This window comes from Schistocerca nitens, chromosome 6 (assembly GCF_023898315.1).
Source record: "Schistocerca nitens isolate TAMUIC-IGC-003100 chromosome 6, iqSchNite1.1, whole genome shotgun sequence".
Taxonomy (NCBI): Eukaryota; Metazoa; Arthropoda; class Insecta; order Orthoptera; family Acrididae; genus Schistocerca; species Schistocerca nitens.
The window spans coordinates 413,649,431-413,667,248 of NC_064619.1; the positions used below are offsets into that span (position 1 = coordinate 413,649,431).

General features: G+C 43.6%; 1 protein-coding gene across 2 annotated transcripts in view; it reads left to right on the forward strand.

Annotated features, from left to right (window-relative positions):
• LOC126263038 (E3 ubiquitin-protein ligase LNX-like) overlaps positions 1-17,818 on the forward strand; it is a 632,063-nt gene that overhangs the window by 512,111 nt on the left and 102,134 nt on the right. The window contains exon 1 of one of the 2 annotated variants that reach the window (XM_049960007.1): positions 3,783-3,820. The exons of the other annotated variant lie outside the window; for it this stretch is intronic. Within the exon in view, the coding sequence (XP_049815964.1) occupies positions 3,800-3,820 (21 nt within the window). The 5' untranslated portion in view covers positions 3,783-3,799. Of the gene's footprint in view, positions 1-3,782; positions 3,821-17,818 lie in introns of those variants that run through there. 2 annotated transcript variants of the gene reach the window in all.

A 17,818-nucleotide genomic window follows, 5' to 3' on the forward strand; every position in this document is an offset into this window, starting at 1 on the left:
CGTAGGAGCGCCGTGGTCCCGTGGTTAGCGTAAGCAGCTGCGATACGAGAGGTCCTTGGATCAAGTCTTCCTTCAAGTGAAAATTTTAATTTTTTGTTTTCAGACAATTATTATCTGTCCGTCCGACCGTCCGATGGGAGGTAACTGCGCCGTAGTATGGGGACGCTACACCTAAACAGAAAAATTTGAAAACGTTAAAAACATATGTTTTGACAGAGCACAGGGAAAACTGTGCGACTGTGAAACTGTTGCACTCATTTGTTGCAGTTTATCTGACAAACTCTTTATGTTTTCATCACTTTTTTGGGAGTGATTATCACATCCACAAGAAAACCTAAATCGGGCAAGGTAGAAGAATCTTTTTACCCATTCCCCAAGTGTACAAGTTAGGTAGGTCGACAACATATTCCTGTCATGTGACGCACATGCCGTCCCCAGTGTCGTATAGAATATATCAGACGTGTTTTCCTGTGGAGGAATCGGTTGACCTATGACATTGCGCTCAAATGTTTCCGGTTCCCATTGGAGAGGCACGTCCTTTCGTCTACTGATCGCACGGTTTTGCGGTGCGGTCGGAAAACACAGACACTAAACTTATTACAGTGAACAGAGACGTCAATGAACGAACGGACACATTATAACTTTGCGAAAATAAAGAAAGTTAAAGTTAACTCTTCATTCGAGGGAAGGCTTGAACCAAGGACCTCTCATTCCGCAGTCGCTCACGATAACCACGACACCACGGCGCTCCAGAGCTCACGTCGTCCTTGTTGCCTATCTTGCGCATGGACTAGTCAGTTTGTATATTTTGCTTATTTTTTTCATAGTTCCACACAACTTCTTCCTGTTTTCTCGATTGATTTGTGTTCAGTTTTTCAAGGCCTATCCACTGTGCCAACTTATAACTAAATCTGAGGGGGGTGTGATGGGGAGGTTCCCTTGTCAGAGCCATTTGAACCATTTTTTGATGGAACAAAAAAGGTCTAATGAATTTATGTCCGGAAATGCCTGGTTTCTGTGCTAGGAACCATTTATTCAGTCATAATTCGTTACGGAGACTGCGGTCCAATACGCGCTGTACCATGCAGCCACAGTTACAGTATGCAAGATTTCTTCCTAGAGAAGGTACTGTCCCTCGTACGTCCTGCTCTAGCGCCCTCTCCTGCCATAGTAATTGTTGTGTCCGATTCACTTCTCTTGCTTACTCATCTTGTAGTGGATGTGTTACAGCGTTGTCCACAATGGTTCCGTAGTCGAATCGAGAGCTTGCCGACGTCGTATTTTCTTAGGAAAAGGCAACGGCAACGGGCGGCGGGCAGCAAGGTTGTATCAGGAGACCTATCCCCGTCGACAACAACCACAGCTTTCAATGTGTGGAACAGTGTTTCGCCGTTTGTCTGAGACAGGCTCATTTCAGGAAGCAGTAAATCGTGAAGGACGCAGCCGAAATGTTCGGACACCAGACTTTGAGGAAAATGTGACCAACACTGTGAAAGGAGACCTCCGTGTCAGCACCAGGCAGTTGGCCCGCCAGTACAGTGTAAGCCAGACGACCGTGTGGAACATTCTCCACGACAATTGTTACTACCCTTTTCACTTACAGCGAGTGCAGAACTTAACAAGCGACAGACTTCCCACATCGGGAGCAGTTTTGTCACTTGTTTCTTCACCAGGCAACCACGATTCTGGGATTTGTGTCGTCCATCCTGTTCACATATGAGGCCAGCTTTACGCCGAGTGGTATCTTTAACTTTCATAACAGTCATCTGTGGGATAGTTTGCAGGACCCACATGGTATGGTGACAGCGAATCATCAGCATCGGTGCAGCCGGAACGTGTGGGCCGGGATAATTGGCGACCGTATTTTGGGACCAGTCTTCCTTCCACGTCGCCTAACAGGCCGGAGCTATTGGCGTTTCTTGCGAGTAGCCACTCGCCTCCCCTTCTGGAAGAAGTACCATTGATGATTCGAAGTGTTATGTGGCTGCTACATGATGGTGCTCCAGCCTACTTCGCCTTTAATGTCCGGACGCATCTCAATCGTGCCTTCCCTAGTCGATAGATAGGACGAGGGGGTCCAGTTGCATGGCCCGCTCGTTCTCTGGATCTCAACCTGTGCGATTTCTGGTTATGTGGCCACCTCAAAAGTATCGTGTATGCAGAGCCCATTCCAGATGTGGAGACACTGGAGCAGCGTATTCGTGCTGCATTTTACACTGTTCGGATGCAGACTGGCCGATGTGAATGCGCGGGGCCATGCTATGGAGAGTGCACGCATGCGTCGAGGCACATGGAAACCATTTTTAGCACATTCTGTAACTATGGCTGCAAGGTACAACACGTGCTAGGCCGCATCTCTGTAACAATCTATGATTGAATAAATGGTCTCTAACATGGAAACTAAGCATTACCGGACATAAGTTCATGAGACCTTTCTTGTTCTGTATCCTCTCATTGAGCAATCCCTAGAGTTTTTACACGGTGGAAAAAATTAGCTTTTATATGAATAGAAAAGGGACTTTTAGCCTCAAGAGGAATTCATTCTTAGCTCCTCCATCTTTCTCAGGAAAACATGATGATAATCTATATCTTTTATGGGACTTAATAAACTGTTTCTTCGGGTGTTATATCTATGCCGTTTAATCAAAATTAGTCTTTCCCAATCACTTATAATGCATCCCATTCTCACGGATTTTGCTATTAAAAGCGTCAGTCCGTGGGCACGGTTTCTTAAAAAAAAAAATAAAATAAAATTAAAAAAAAAAACGGTCAGTTCCTGTTGTAAACGCGCTCTAGCGAGCCAGTTAAGTTAGGGGTTATAGTGTCCGAACCGAAACGGATTCGTACAATGACCAACTCTTATTAGAGACTACCTACTTATAATTCCAGTATATGTGACTATCTTTCTACATTTTTATTTACGCCCAGTATGGAGAGAATTTAGTAATGTTTGTCCACTATTGAATCCATAAAAACGTGCGTGGCAGATTTCTTCGTACACAACGAACGCGATATTAACGTTTCATAACAGCCGAAAGTGGCCAGCACACTTAACACTGCCACCAGTGGCCCTGGTGGAGAGAAAGAAAAATATGTCGTATTCACTTCCCTTCATCCTTGCCCACATAATGAAAACCGATGACTCACAACGGGCAGATCGCGTTTTCTGGGTCAGAGATAACTGTCTGTCCGAGTCATAACATGTCTCTCAAGTTACGTCAGTAGATACACGAAGGTACCTCGGAAAGTCTGTTTCGGTGGGATATAAAGGAAGGAAGAAACGAAGAAAGATGAGGATTTAGGGTTCAGCGTTCCGTCGACGACGAGGTCATTAGAGTCGTAGCACAAGCTCGTATCGAGGAGAGATGGGGAAGGAAATCGGCTGTCTCCTTTTGAAAGAAATCGTGCCTGAATTTACCTTAAACTGTTAGGGCCGAAGCGTGATTTGAACCGTCAGCCTCCCGGATGCAAGTTAAGTGTCATTCAATATTCGTTCCACATGTTTCCGATGGAAACATGAAACGTTATCGTGACGCATGCCCAGAATGACAAGTGATGCCCGCCTTTATCAGGAAATCTTTCTTTCCGGCCAGCGTATCGTAGTTGATAACTCATCATACAGCAAATCTTGATGACTCATTTATCGGATGTGGCTTCCTCGCCAGCATTCTTTTAATCGTGTGACCCACGGCGCGATATCTCCGTTTGTAAACAGTGACTCACGGCGCGACCGACACCTGTGTGCTATGTGGAGCATCAGTCAGTTTGGCTGAGCACAGCGAGACGACAGTACGAAAACATGCGTATCAGGAGCAAAGCGGTAAGTTGTGGCCACGCGTGCGCTGACTGCACTTTTCTGTTCAAGAGAACGCCGTCTTCCCCTGTGTATCGACTGATTTGCCCAGTGCATCCTTGTAATTTATGGAACATTATGCTATAGTAAATTACACAGATCTTAGTTCTTCAGGGTGATTATTTTATTCAAGTCAAGACTGTGTGTTATTAACGACAAAACGCTCTCAAATTTTATAACCTTCTTGTGGTATTGGAAGTACCTGTTGACATACATCCCGCGTTACCGAATTAATTTAAAAAAAGTCCGCCTTCTGCAAAACTCAAACATGCTTCAACATCTACGTGTCATCTGTAGATGGTCTCGTATCATTTCTGTAAAATATTACACTAGTTATGTGGTTGGTTTTCTGTTTGAGGTCTAAAAGTTATATATGTGAATTTTTATTTTGTTGTGATTGCTGACCTAAAACTGCTTTAATTTTAAAGATGGAATTGCAAAGGTCTTATCAGTTCTAGAGCTGGGCAGCAGGTCTACAAAGTAGTCGGATAAATACGTTCTTTGTTCGAAGAGTAATTATTTTCAGGTAATTTATCCGAAAATAATAGTGGTCAATGTACCGCACTTACGTTTCCCGTTGAATGTATAAGGAAATAATGGTTCAAATGGCTCTAAGCACTATGGGACTTAACATCTGAGGTCATCAGTCCCATAGACTTAGAACTTCGTAAACCTAACTAACCTAAGGACATCACACACATCCATGCCCGAGGCATCATTCGAACCTGCGACCGTAGCAGCCGTGCGGTTCCGGACTGAAGCGATTAGAACCGCTCGGCCACAGCGGCCGGCTATAAAGAAGGAATAAGAAAAGAAAATTCATTGTGTTTTACAGAAGATGCAGTTTAAAAAAAATTGAAAAAGAAGACAGAGAAGGGACCATCTTGCAGAATTTCAAGAGATTTTAACAGAATGTAGACACAGGCGATTAATTAACTCATTTCGTATTAACAAAGCAAACTGTTTATTATGATTACTTATACTCTGCACCATTTATGATAGTGATTTAAATACGGAAATAAAATACGAAAACTCTCGTCTCTCTTGAGCCACTGTAACATGTTCCACAAATTATCGAGAGTGAATTTCCACTAACAGTAGGGCGGAACATGCAGCAGAGGAACATAAACAAAATGATTCTGCTACATCATTAATCTCCACAAATCGTTAACGATTAAAAAAGGACCTCCAAGAGCAAGATGGCTAATGGATTCCTTATTCGGCGTTGTCGAATAAGGTACTATTAATTACACAGTGAGTCATCAAAATGTGTCACTGAGTACTCATTACCTCAATTTTAACGAATGGTTACCTGCTAGGAAATGTTGCTCAGAAGGACTCCTCAATTTTTACCTGCTCAGTACCCGACCCCAGCAAATTGTCCAAAACCGCCCTTACCGCAAGCATCCGAACTCCACACTAATAGCAGATCTGCACGTACAGATTTGTTATGGGTGAATGCTTGTCTTTCTTTGATTTTCTTGTAGGTCTTTAGTAAGGACCAGAGCCGACACTATGTAGCCGAATGTGACAATCTACTTTTTTCAAGTTATTCACAAAAATATAAATGTTATGGCGAGCCGATTCAGAGTGTTAAAACGAGAATGGAAACTCTCGCACGCATCTGTCATTCTCCAAACCGCAGAGGATTCATCTCCCTGAGTGTATAGGGTGTCCCAGGACTAGTAAACAAGGGCTCTAAAATGCATGCGTTAAGAACAATGAGCACTTCTTCATCTTTGGTACTGTGAAACACATCTCTTCTACTACAAGCTCTTTACTGTCCATATTCAGGGAGGAGGAAGTGCAGACCGAAACAAGTAAAAATTTTCTAGCGAACATGGGCTCTAAAGTGCGTACCTTAAGGCTGTGAGCGCTTGCTCAGTAGGAGAGATATGTTTCACAGTAGCGAAGATGCAGAACTGCTCATAGCTCTTGGTGTATGCATTTTAGAGCGCACGTTTACTGGATTTCTTTTGCTTCAAATGATCATTCCTCCCGTATTTTCGAATACTGACGATTCCTCCTGGAATACACTGTATGTACGCGCTCTACTACCAGAACGGCCAGTTGAGGAATGTGGGTAGGAGAGAGATTAGTGTACACTGCTCAGCCAAAACATTACGACCACTGCCCACGGCAAGGTTGAATGCCTCCTGGTGGCGTTGCGGGCACATGACGCACTAAGGAAAAAAATGTAAGCGAAAGACAGACGAATGGGCAGTCACTGTAACGAAGATAAGGGCCACTCATACAAGTACACTACTGGCCATTGAAATTGCTACACCACGAAGATGACGTGCTACAGACGCGAAATTTAACCGACAGGAATAAGATGCTGTGATATGCAAATGATTAGCTTTTCAGAGCATTCACTCAAGGTTGGCGCCGGTGGCGACACCTACAACGTGCTGACATCAGAAAGGTTTCCAACCGATTTCTCATACACAGTTGACCGGCGTTACCTGGTGAAACGTTGTTGTGATGCCTCGTGTAAGGAGCAGAAATTCGTACCATCACGTTTCCGACTTTGATAGAGGTCGGATTGCAGCCCGTCGCAATTGCGGGTTATCGTATCGCGACATTGCTGCTCGCGTTGGTCGAGATCCAATGACTGTTAGCAGAATATGGAATCGGTTGGTTCAGGAGGGTAAAACGGAACGCCGTGCTGGATCCCAACGGCCTCGTATCACTAGCAGTCGAGATGACAGGCATCTTATCCGCATGGCTGTAACGGATCGTGCAGCCACGTCTCGATTCCTGAGTCAACTGATGGGGACGTTTGCAAGACAACAACCATCTGCACGAACAGTTCGACGACGTTTGCAGCAGAATGGACTATCAGCTCGGAGACCATGGCTGCGGTTACCCTTGACGCTGCATCACAGACAGGAGCGCCTGCGATGGTGTACTCAATGACGAACCTGATTGCACGAATGGCAAAACGTCATTTTTTGGGATGAATCCAGGTTCTGTTTACAACATCATGATGGTCGCATCCGTGTTTGGCGACATCGCGGTGAACGCACATTGGAAGCGTGTATTCGTCATCGCCATACTGGCGTATCACCCGAGTTGATGGTATGGGGTGCCATTGGTTACACATCTCGGTCACCTCTTGTTCGCATTGACGGCACTTTGAACAGTGGACGTTACATTCAAAATGGCTCTGAGCACTATGGGACTTAAATTCTGAGGTCATCAGTCCCCTAGAACTTAGAACTACTTAAACCTAACTAACCTAAGGACATCGCACACATCCATGCCCGAGGCAGGATTCGAACCTGCGACCGTAGCGGTCGTGCGGTTCCAGACTGTAGCGCCTAGAACCGCTCTGTCACTCCGGCCGGCCGACGTTACATTTCAGATGTTACGACCCTTCATTCGATCCCTGCGAAACCGTACATTTCAGCAGGATAATGCATGACCGTGTGTTGCAGGTGCTGTACGGGCCTTTCTGGATACAGAAAATGTTCGAGCGCTCTACCCTGGCCAGCACATTCTCCAGATCTCTCACCAACTGAAAACGTCTGGTTAGTGGTGGCCGAGCAACTGGCTCGTCACAATACGCCAGTCACTACTCTTGATGAACTGTGGTATCGTGTTGAAGCTGCATGGGCAGCTGTACCTGTACACGCCATCCAAGCTCTGTTTGACTCAATATCCAGGTGTACGAGGTGTGGCTAGAAAAAAACCGGACTATACCCGGGCCGCTGAAACATTGCACTTGACGTTTGCGTATGAAGTTGGCAGCGTAACAGAGTAACAAGTGAAGAACGATAGGCGCTAGGCGTTCAATGTAGGGCGCCAGCCAATCACAGCGCAGTGAGCACTGCTGTTACTCACGTGCTGTGACGTCAAAGTTCCCGCGTTGCCGGCTTTGTTTGGTGAATGTGTATACAACGTGAATTGTATGTTGTTTACCGCGTGTTTTCGTTGTACTGTGTGCTATATCGTTGTGACTTTTGTTACGTTGTGAGTGTACATACTTGGAAAATGCCACCGAAAAGACTTCGTTCACCTAGTGACAATCCTTTGCGTCGAGGGGTGCCGCTAAACATCCAGGCACTGGAGTTGCTACGCAGAACTCGTGAGTTTTACGAGCAGGAGAAAAACTACGTAAGCATTCATGGACAGCCATCAATTCCTGCCGACAAAGTGGTGGAACGTACGTCGAAAACTCTTGGTATTAGTGCAAGAACCGTAGTAAGTAAGGGAGTATTACTACAAAACTTGGAAGATACTGAAGTGAGCCGTAATGATTCCGAGCTGTCTGGATCAAATAATACATTTTTATCAACCCCGGGAAAGAAGAAAAAGCGGCCTAGTCCTATCACAGATTCAGATTCTTTCCAGACTGATGCAATTCGTAGGCATGTTTATGCTTACTACAGCAGAAAAGAGTATCCGACTGTAGCTAAGTTATTAATCTCTTTAAAAGAAAGTGAACTCTTCAGGGGTGGTAAAACATCACTAAAAATTGTGCTAAAATATGGGTTTCCGTTACAAAACGCTAGACGGACGCAAAGTACTGTTAGAGAGGGCGCATATTGTTACTGCTCGTAGCATTTTCTCGCACAAAATTGTGGGCAGAGACATTCATTCCATAATTTGGCTAGACGAAACGTGGGTTAATGCCGGGGAAGCTATCAGTAAATGTTGGACGGATAACACACCCAGCAGTAGCGGCCATCAGCCGACGGGAAGAGGAGCTAGATTAATTGTGGTCCATGCAGGCTCCTCCAGTGGTTTTGTTCCTGACGCACTTTTAGTTTTTAGACCAAAAAAGACTGGTGACTACCATGAAGATATGGATCACACACGATTTGTTGAGTAGTTCAGGAACCTTTTAAAACAATTTCCTGTCTCTACAACAATTGTAATGGACAATGCTCCATATCATTCGGTGATACACAAAGCCCCAACCACAAATGATCGGAAATAAGTTATGGTGCAGTGGTTACAGGCTCGAAATATTGCAGCGGATATGAGTATGACAAAGGTTCTGTTATATTCTCTTGTTAAAGAAAATAAGCCTACGATACCTACATATGTAGTAGACGAAATTGCCAAGGAGCAGGGTCATACTGTAATAAGGCTGCCACCATATCACTGCCATTTCAACCCTATTGAGTTAATATGGAGTGATGTAAAAATGTATGTAAGGAACAACAACAAGTCATTTACAATAACAGAGGTGGAAAAGCTGTTGGGTGAAGCTCTTGTAACTGTGGATGCAGCCTCATGGAGAAAAAAAGTAGAGCACGTCGAGAAGCTTATACGAGCAGCACAGACAATAGAAGGCATTATCAGTGGCCATGAACAATTAATGATTTGTCTTGCTGATGACGACGATGAAGACGGTTTTGGCGATGAGTCGGACAACAGTGACGATGGCGAGCTGGATGGAATTGCGCCATTATCGCTGTAAATTGGTGAGTGAAAAATTACTGATATTGGTTATTTATTGCAATCTCGGTTATTATTTATTTTGTAAACTACGTACATTATTGATTTTAAAGTACCAGTCGTCAGATGCTTGTTTTTTGTATGTCTTTGCTCCGTTATCGAAAGGGTGCGCATCGTTGTGCTTTTACATGCATTATTATACGGTTTACTTCCTGTCATTGTAGTACAACTAAAAACGAGTTTTTATATACACTGTAATTGCTCAATCGCTTGCATTTACGAGACGGGACGGGAAACTGTATCGTCTGCTGTGTGTATAGAGGCTGCTGTTGCAACATCGCTATTACAGTATAGCCAACCTAACTAGACAAAAAGCGAACTGTCAAGTGCAATGTTTCGCCGGCGGGGGTATAGTACTGGTGAAACAATAAAACGAATGCAATAAGGCTGAAAGTCGCGTGGCCTGTCACGTGACTCTCGCTCCGCCTACTGATCGAGTTTCATCTGCCTCCTGCACTCAGTCTGCCCGTGGCGTCTGTTTTAAGTAGTTGACGTTTTGTCTGTGCGTCGGAAAATGTTGAGTGTACAGAAAGAACAGCGTGTTAACATCAAATTTTGTTTCAAACTAGGAAAATCTGCAAGTGAAACGTTTGTAATGTTACAACAAGTGTACGGCGATGATTGTTTATCGCGAACACAAGTGTTTGAGTGGTTTAAACGATTTAAAGATGGCCGCGAAGACACCAGTGATGACAGTCGCACTGGCAGACCATTGTCAGCAAAAACTGATGCAAACATTGAAAAAATCGGTAAACTTGTTCGACAAGATCGCCGTTTAACAATCAGAGCAGTGTCTGAGTTAACAGGAGTTGACAAGGAAAGTGTCGAACAAGTTTACCAATTTTTTCATGTTTGCATCACTTTTTGCTGACAATGGTCTGCCAGTACGAGTGTCATCACTGGTGTCTTCGCGGCCATCTTTAAATCGTTTAAACCACTCAAACACTTGTGTTCGCGATAAACAATCATCGCCGTACACTTGTTGTAACATTACAAACGTTTCACTTGCAGATTTTCCTAGTTTGAAACAAAATTTGATGTTAACACGCTGTTCTTTCTGTACACTCAACATTTTCCGACGCACAGACAAAACGTCAACTACTTAAAACAGACGCCACGGGCAGACTGAGTGCAGGAGGCAGATGAAACTCGAGCAGTAGGTGGAGCGAGAGTCACGTGACAGGCCACGTGACTTTCAGCCTTATTGCATTCGTTTTATTGTTTCACCAGTACTAGTCCGGTTTTTTTCTAGCCACACCTCGTATCAAGGCCGTTATTACAGCCAGAGGTGGCTGTTCTGGGTACTGATTTCTCAGGATCTATGCACCCAAATTGCGTGAAAATGTAGTCACATGTCAGTTCTAGTATAATATATTTGTTCAATGAATACCAGTTTATCATCTGCATTTCTTCTTGGTGTAGCAATTTTAATGGCCAGTAGTGTAGTTTTGATAAAAGGCACATTGTTGTGTCACTGCGGCTGGAAATGAGAATCTCTGAAACGGCGAAGTTGGTCGCCTGTTGGCGTACTATTCTCGTGAGCACCTATGGAAAGTGGTTGAAGGATGGTGAAATGATGAGTAAGCCGTATGGTATTGGGCGATTACGTCTCATCACAAAAGGTAAAGCAATCTTTGGCAGATCTGACAGCAGAGTGCAATGATGCTGCGGGCACAACTGTTTCGGAGCACATCGTTCAGAGGCCATTGTTGAATAAGGAGCTCTATATCGTACGACCCCTACGTGTTCCTTTGTTGCCCCAACGATATCGTCAGTTACAATTACAGTGGGCATAGCACCACTGCGTTTTTACAGTGAATCAATAAAACGAGTCGCCTGTTGAATGAATCGCATTTCTTGTTACACCAGGTCGACGGTTGGGTCCTTACACGTCGTTATCCAGGTGAATGGCTGCATGAAACGTGCAACTGGCCACAGATGCAGGACGGTGAGGGCAAAACCATGCTATGGTGTACATTGAGTTGGGCTTCCACGAGATCTGTGGAGATAATCGAAGGCATCATTACACCATTGAACATTATTGTGGACCACCTGCATCTCTTCATGCTTGAGGACGTGTTGCAAGGTCAGAATGGTGCTGCAGTGATTTGAGGGACATTATAGTGAATTCAAAGTGATGTATTGGCCAGAAAATGTGACTGGTCTGTAACCACTGGAACATAGCGGTCGCCAGCTGCGTGCCCATAAACCACCATCCCGTCATTTGCGGTAATTGTTTGATCTGTGCGTACACATCTGGTGCTACATACTTCTTGAATCCTGTCAAGGACTTGTAGAATCCATGCTAAGCGGAATCTCTGACGCACTGTGAAAAGTGGAACAATATGCTATTAAACAGGTAGTCATAACGTTTTGGCTCATCAGTGTATACTTTCTCGACTTTTCTGAATTGCGAAGTTTGTGTCCGCCCGCGAGACACTGACAGTATCGTTCTGTTGGAAGTTTTTAAGTTGCTTAAAAATTTACAATCGTGCCTACAGCAAACTATCTCCAGCGCTGCAAAATATGTCTCTTTTTCTGTACTGGTCATTTATGTTAAATTTTCCTAAAGATTGTAGAGACGCCCATAGTTGCAGTCGATGGCGTACATCAATAATGGTTCAAATGGCTCTGAGCGCTATGGGACGTAACTTCTGAGGTCATCAGTCCCCTAGAACTTAGAACTACTTAAACCTAACTAACCTAAGGACATCAGACACATCCATGCCCGAGGCAGGATTCGAACCTGCGACCGTAGCGGTCGCGCGGTTCCAGACTGTAGCGCCTAGAACCGCTCGGCCACCCCGGCCGGCTGCACATCAATAATGTTACGTTTCATCAGTAGGTAAAGAGGTAGAATGATATGCTGGAAGAAACTGTAATTATTAGTACTTGCCCGGCAATTGGAGAATAGGTAGTGACATATTCCCTAGTCGTGTGTCACTGTAGGGGTTAAATCTTCAGTCTTCCTGTGTAAGTGGGCTGATTCTGTGTTGGCAGCTTTGTGGCACTGTGTAGCGCTTTGCATTGGATCTGACTGCGCTTTCTTTGTAAGAGACTCTGGCTGGTTGGACTCATTGTTGGAAATTAATGGCCTGTAGTGTTGGGCAGTTGGGAGTTAGTCGCCAGCTGTGATGGGAGTACTGTTGGGTAGTTGGAGGTGAACAGCCAGCAGTGATGGATGTTAAATGTGAGAAGTTAGCATTGATGCAGGGTAGGCGTCTGAAGTGTTAGCGTAGGCTAACGATCTGGAAGTATCCGACTTGGAGATTGAAAATTATTCATGATTATATATCTTTGTACTGGGTGTCAATGACGATTTATATTCGCGTTTGAACTGTATGTCACATTATTAAGGTAAAAAATACGTTATTTGGTTTGCAACAAAATCTTTCCTTTGCTAACCACATGCCTATTAGTAGTTTGTGGCTTTAGCAGATAGAATCTTTCATTTAGCTCTCAGTATTGACGCTCACAGTATTTCAGTAGTTCGCGTAATGAAGAATTTTGTGAGGTAAGTGCTTAATGAAATGTATAGGTTATTGTTAAGGTTTGTTTTTAGTCAGGGCCATTCTTTTGAATTCATTATTTGAACTCAGGATGTAATTTTTTTTGAGGAGTCAGATTCCGTTGCGCTAAAATATTGTGAGTCAGTGTTGACATGATAAGAAAAAGTAAAGAGAAAGTAGGCTCAGTACGTTCAGTTTTACTCAGCTGTTTCAGAATCAAATGACGTTGAAGTTTCATGTTCTCAGTCATTCAACAATTTATGTACAGTCACACTCATTTAAATAAAGAAGTTTCACCTGCAATGTCTCATGGGGTGAGGATATGAAGATGTTCAGTTAATTTAAAACGAATTTGCTGTGCAACGGTACTGTGATTTAGCATCGTGTCTTCTCTCTCTCACCGCTATCACTAACATAGCAACGGAACTACGCTCTACACTCTGGCTTGGAGCAAGCGGCATTTTGATCGGCGTCTATTCACCAAAGGCGCTGCCAGTACTTAAAATTCTGGAACTAAACCCTGCAGTCTTAACTAATGAGTTTTCTTAGACTCAGTCCTGTAATTCCAATCACAACAATTATTATTAATATTGTAATAACAATAATAGGCTGCGCTGGCTAATTAAGAGCTAGTATCTGTCTCAAAGCCGATTTTTTTTTTACTGTAGTGCACATTAGGTGGGTCCGACACATGCACTGTAAACCAAGTTATGATTTACCCAGCTGCATGCTCACGTTGCTAAGTTTTGTTTCCGCTCTTGCTCAGCAGAGCGATAAATCTAAGAGAGGTTGTAAGATGTTGTGGCTATAAAAGCTGGTTGAAGATTCCAAAACCATCGGTGCTTGGTCGCGAGAACTGGGCTTCACGACGCTGGGAGGCGAGTACAGGGCAACACCAGGCGCTGTTTGGAGCTGTGCGGTGACGCGGCCGCTGGCGCAGCATCCCGTTTGGAGCTACCCGGAAGGGGAGAAACGCTTCCAAGAAGCGACTGCGCGCCTCCGTGAAGGAAAAGCTGCGTGCTGCGGCTCTGCTTTCGGCTGATGAATAATTCATGGCGCCTGCTCGGCCTTGTGCTCTCCCGCGCCCAGCGCAATCCTCGTCCCTAAAACCTTAAACATTACTACTGTTCTGATGTAAGCTCTTCAGCTCCCATTCGTTAAATGGAAAGGGAAACACCGAACTCACGCCTTTGGAATTTCAAGGTCGACCGCGTGACTTAAGTGCATAGTTGTGCTCGGGCACGCTATAAGCAGCAGTGACAGGTCACAACTGACAACGGAATGAGTAGATAGTGATCTTTAGTACACTAAATGTTAAGCGGTTCCTTCACTCGTCCAACGGTGAGAAGAAAAAGGGTACTGAGTCTCTTTCTGTCTGTGACATTGTAAGCCTGTTTTGTCTCTATAATGGCAAGATAAATGCATGTTCTGAAATAGCTACCTACCGAAAATTATCGTAGGGAATGTATTTCGCCGTTTTTTTCTCTCAGCGACCATATAGCTACAAACAAACCAATGGAAAGCGCTGGTTTTCTTTTTCTTTTAAAAGTTTGGTCCTGATAGATGCCTTCTTTTTTTGGGCAAGGGAAGGGGGCGGAGGGGGGTATTTTATTTTCACTAGTTTGGTGCTGCCTATCGTGACTATCTCTCATGTGCCAACCTCTTCAACTCAGAATGGCACCAACAGCCAGTCCCCTCAATAATTTGTTGCGGATATTCTAATCTCCGTCTGTCCCTACAGTTTTTCCCTCTCCATATCCCTCTAGTAACCTGATGACTTAACACATGTCGTGTAATGCTGTCCCTCCTTTTTACCCATCTTTCCCCACAGTTTATACCTGCCCTTCTCAGAATTTCAAACGCCTTGCACCATTCTATATTCTCTAACGCTTTTTAGGTCGTCAAATCCTCTGAAACTTCTTTTCTTCCAGAATTCTCGAGACATCCTCGTACCAAAACACAAAAAAGATAATGATAAGCAATGTTCATCCTGCTGCGTAAATTATATTATCTTAGTCATGTAACAAATATAGCATGCTGTGACTCATTCACTCTTCAGTTACAGCCAGCCGGTGTGGCCGAGCGGTTCTAGGCGCTTCAGTCCGGAACCGTGAGACCGCTACGGTCGCAGGTTCGAATCCTGCCTCGGGCATGGATGTATATGATGTCGTTAGTTAGGTTTGAGTAGTTCTAAGTCTAGGGGACTGATGACCGCAAATGTTAAGTCCCATAGTGCTCAGAGCCATTTGAACCATTTGAATCTTCAGTTACATAGTAAACATCTCACTCTGTGTATTTAGCTGTCGTGTACCTTATTAATCTACATTACATGTACATTGCTAATTTAAGAACACACCGTCAGAGTCTCTTAAATATTATTATCTGTACTTCTAAATATTTATTATGTAGCACATTGTATCTCAGGCCAAAGATGATGATGTAACAAATTGTGATATCTGTTGCATACATATTCTTTGTATTCACATCCAGTGTTTACATTCTGTGAAAATATGTGAAACCAAGTGCAGCTAAATACTGTTCATATTTGTATGTACATCTGACAATGTTAATTATGGGAAACGATCTGCAATGGGTACTATGATTCAGTACACTGTAAGTGCTGAAAACGTAACATTTCTCTTTCATAAACGTTTCGTTAGCGATTACTAAACTTCGTTCATTTCTCGAGCACCAGCACTACAGCGTTTAGCTACACTCGGTCCACAATATCACGTTACTGTAACACCTCCATCTGATGATGAGCCTGCAGTGCCTCGAAAACTAGTTAATGGTACAGTAAATCGTATCTAAAATCCAAAAAAAGTGACTGGTTGCGTATTTATACTGAGACAAATCGCCAAATTCCTTATTTTTCCTAAGTTTTGTTTCCATTATCAAGTGCAACGACTGAACTGCCTCTTTGGTCCCTGAAGCCAAAGCGACAGCATCTTTCATTTTCTTTTCCATTCTTTGTGGATTTTGAAGTTTTAAACGATTGTGCGATTATCCTCGCATATATCTGCCCTTCCTATCTTCGGGATCGTGTGGATATCTTACGAAAGTGCGATGGTATATCCCCAGTCTCCTAGATTCTACACACCAACTTGATTGTTCGGTTGTCACTAACTCCAATGTTTTTATGAGTTCGGAAGGAATGTTATCTATCCCTTCGATCTTATTTGGGCGCACCTCTTCCAAAGTTGTGTCAAGCTCCGTCCCTAATATTGAATTCCCTATATCGCCCAAATCGACTCCCAGTTGTCCTGCTAAGACTGCAGACACCTCCTCGTAGTGTCCTTCAATGTACTCTTCCCACGTATCCACCTTCTCCTCTGACTTTAACAGAGGAATTCGTTTCGTACTCTTAACGTTGACACCTTTGTTTTTAATTGCACCGAAGGTTGTTTTGACTACATGCTGAATCAGTCCTTCTGACGACGATTCTCTTTCCGATTTCCTCACATTTTTCCTGCAACCCTAACTGAATTGAACAGGTTTGTTTTCAGACGAGTCACACAGCCAATACCATCGCACTTCTGTACTCTTGTGCACATAATTTTCAGTGCAATACAGATACAATGATAAGTGAAGGCAAAACATCAGACGAACTGCAATTACTCTGTAATGAGCCACTGTTGACCACGGATCGCCCTAGACCAAAATTCTTCTCGAAGAACGATCGAAATTTTTTCGGTGGTGTTCGTGTTCTCCCTGTATGCTGCAAATAGTAATTCTTTTCGGGTCCTCTCAAAGGTTGGGCTGGGCAAACGATACTCTCGTTCGAACGAGCTCGAGATTTCCTGAGATACCTTAGAACTCGATACAGTATCGAGTGCTGCTCGAACAATCACGTAGCATTTGACTCACGCGGTGCAACAGCAGGCGACAGCAAGGAACTAAAACACTGTCACAATGATGTTCCGTGAAATAAAGCTGAACATATTAACCACAGAACCTCCTGTTGAGTTTGATCTAATTTACAGTAACAGTTGTGGTACAATAGTTATGGATACCACATATAGGGTCTTTCTCTAAGAGTCGCCAGGCGTTTTGCTCTGATGTTTCAGCACGTATTTGCAATTTCGTTTTTGCGTTGTTTAGTTGGAATCAGCTCAAACAAACAGTGCTCTTTACGTCTTTCATGCGAAGCCCATTGTCGATGGAGAGCGTCGATTTGCTTCCCGTTACAAACGAAATTATCTTTAGAGCGGAATTTTCTGTGTCCGTTCGATAGAGCGGCTCCAGATTACTCTACTCCAATATTTAGTTTATTGATTAGTGCTGAAAATGAGAGTAAAACTCGAAGAACAACCGGTACCGTAGTGTCGAAGGCACTGCTCTGGCTCGCGCTGACTCGTACCGCCGAACACGCAGCGCTACTGACTCGCTGTTGGATTGCTTTTTATTTTTAGTGTTTTATCGTCTTCCTCATTACGTGTCAATAAAGCGAATATCGCACTAGACTAATCTGGGACCGCTCTATCGAATGGGCACGTAAAATTCCGAATTAAAAATCATTTCCTTTGTAACAGGACATAAACCGACGCTTTCCGTCGATAGAAGGCTTCGTGAGAAAGATGTGAAGAGCACTATTTGTTTGGGCTGATTCCACCTACGCAATGCGCGAACGAAATTGCAGACAGCTGCTGAAACACCAGAGAAAATACTCCTGACGACTCTTGGGAGACACGCCCTGGATAAATATTTATGGTGATTTTATTATGTAAAGCTAAGAATCAAGTAGGAAAGTACTATCCTTCGAAAATATTACTCTACTCTGAAGCCTATACAATGTTTATTTGATTGTTAGAAACAATAATAATTTACTAAATGAGGTACAAATGATCATTTCGCTGTTCATATATTAGTATAACATGTAAATAAGTTAATCAGCTTTAAAACAAGATGATAACATTAAGATGAAACATGAAAGAAAATCTATTGGGAACTGAACGACTAATAAAGGAAATAAATCATATTAAAGTGA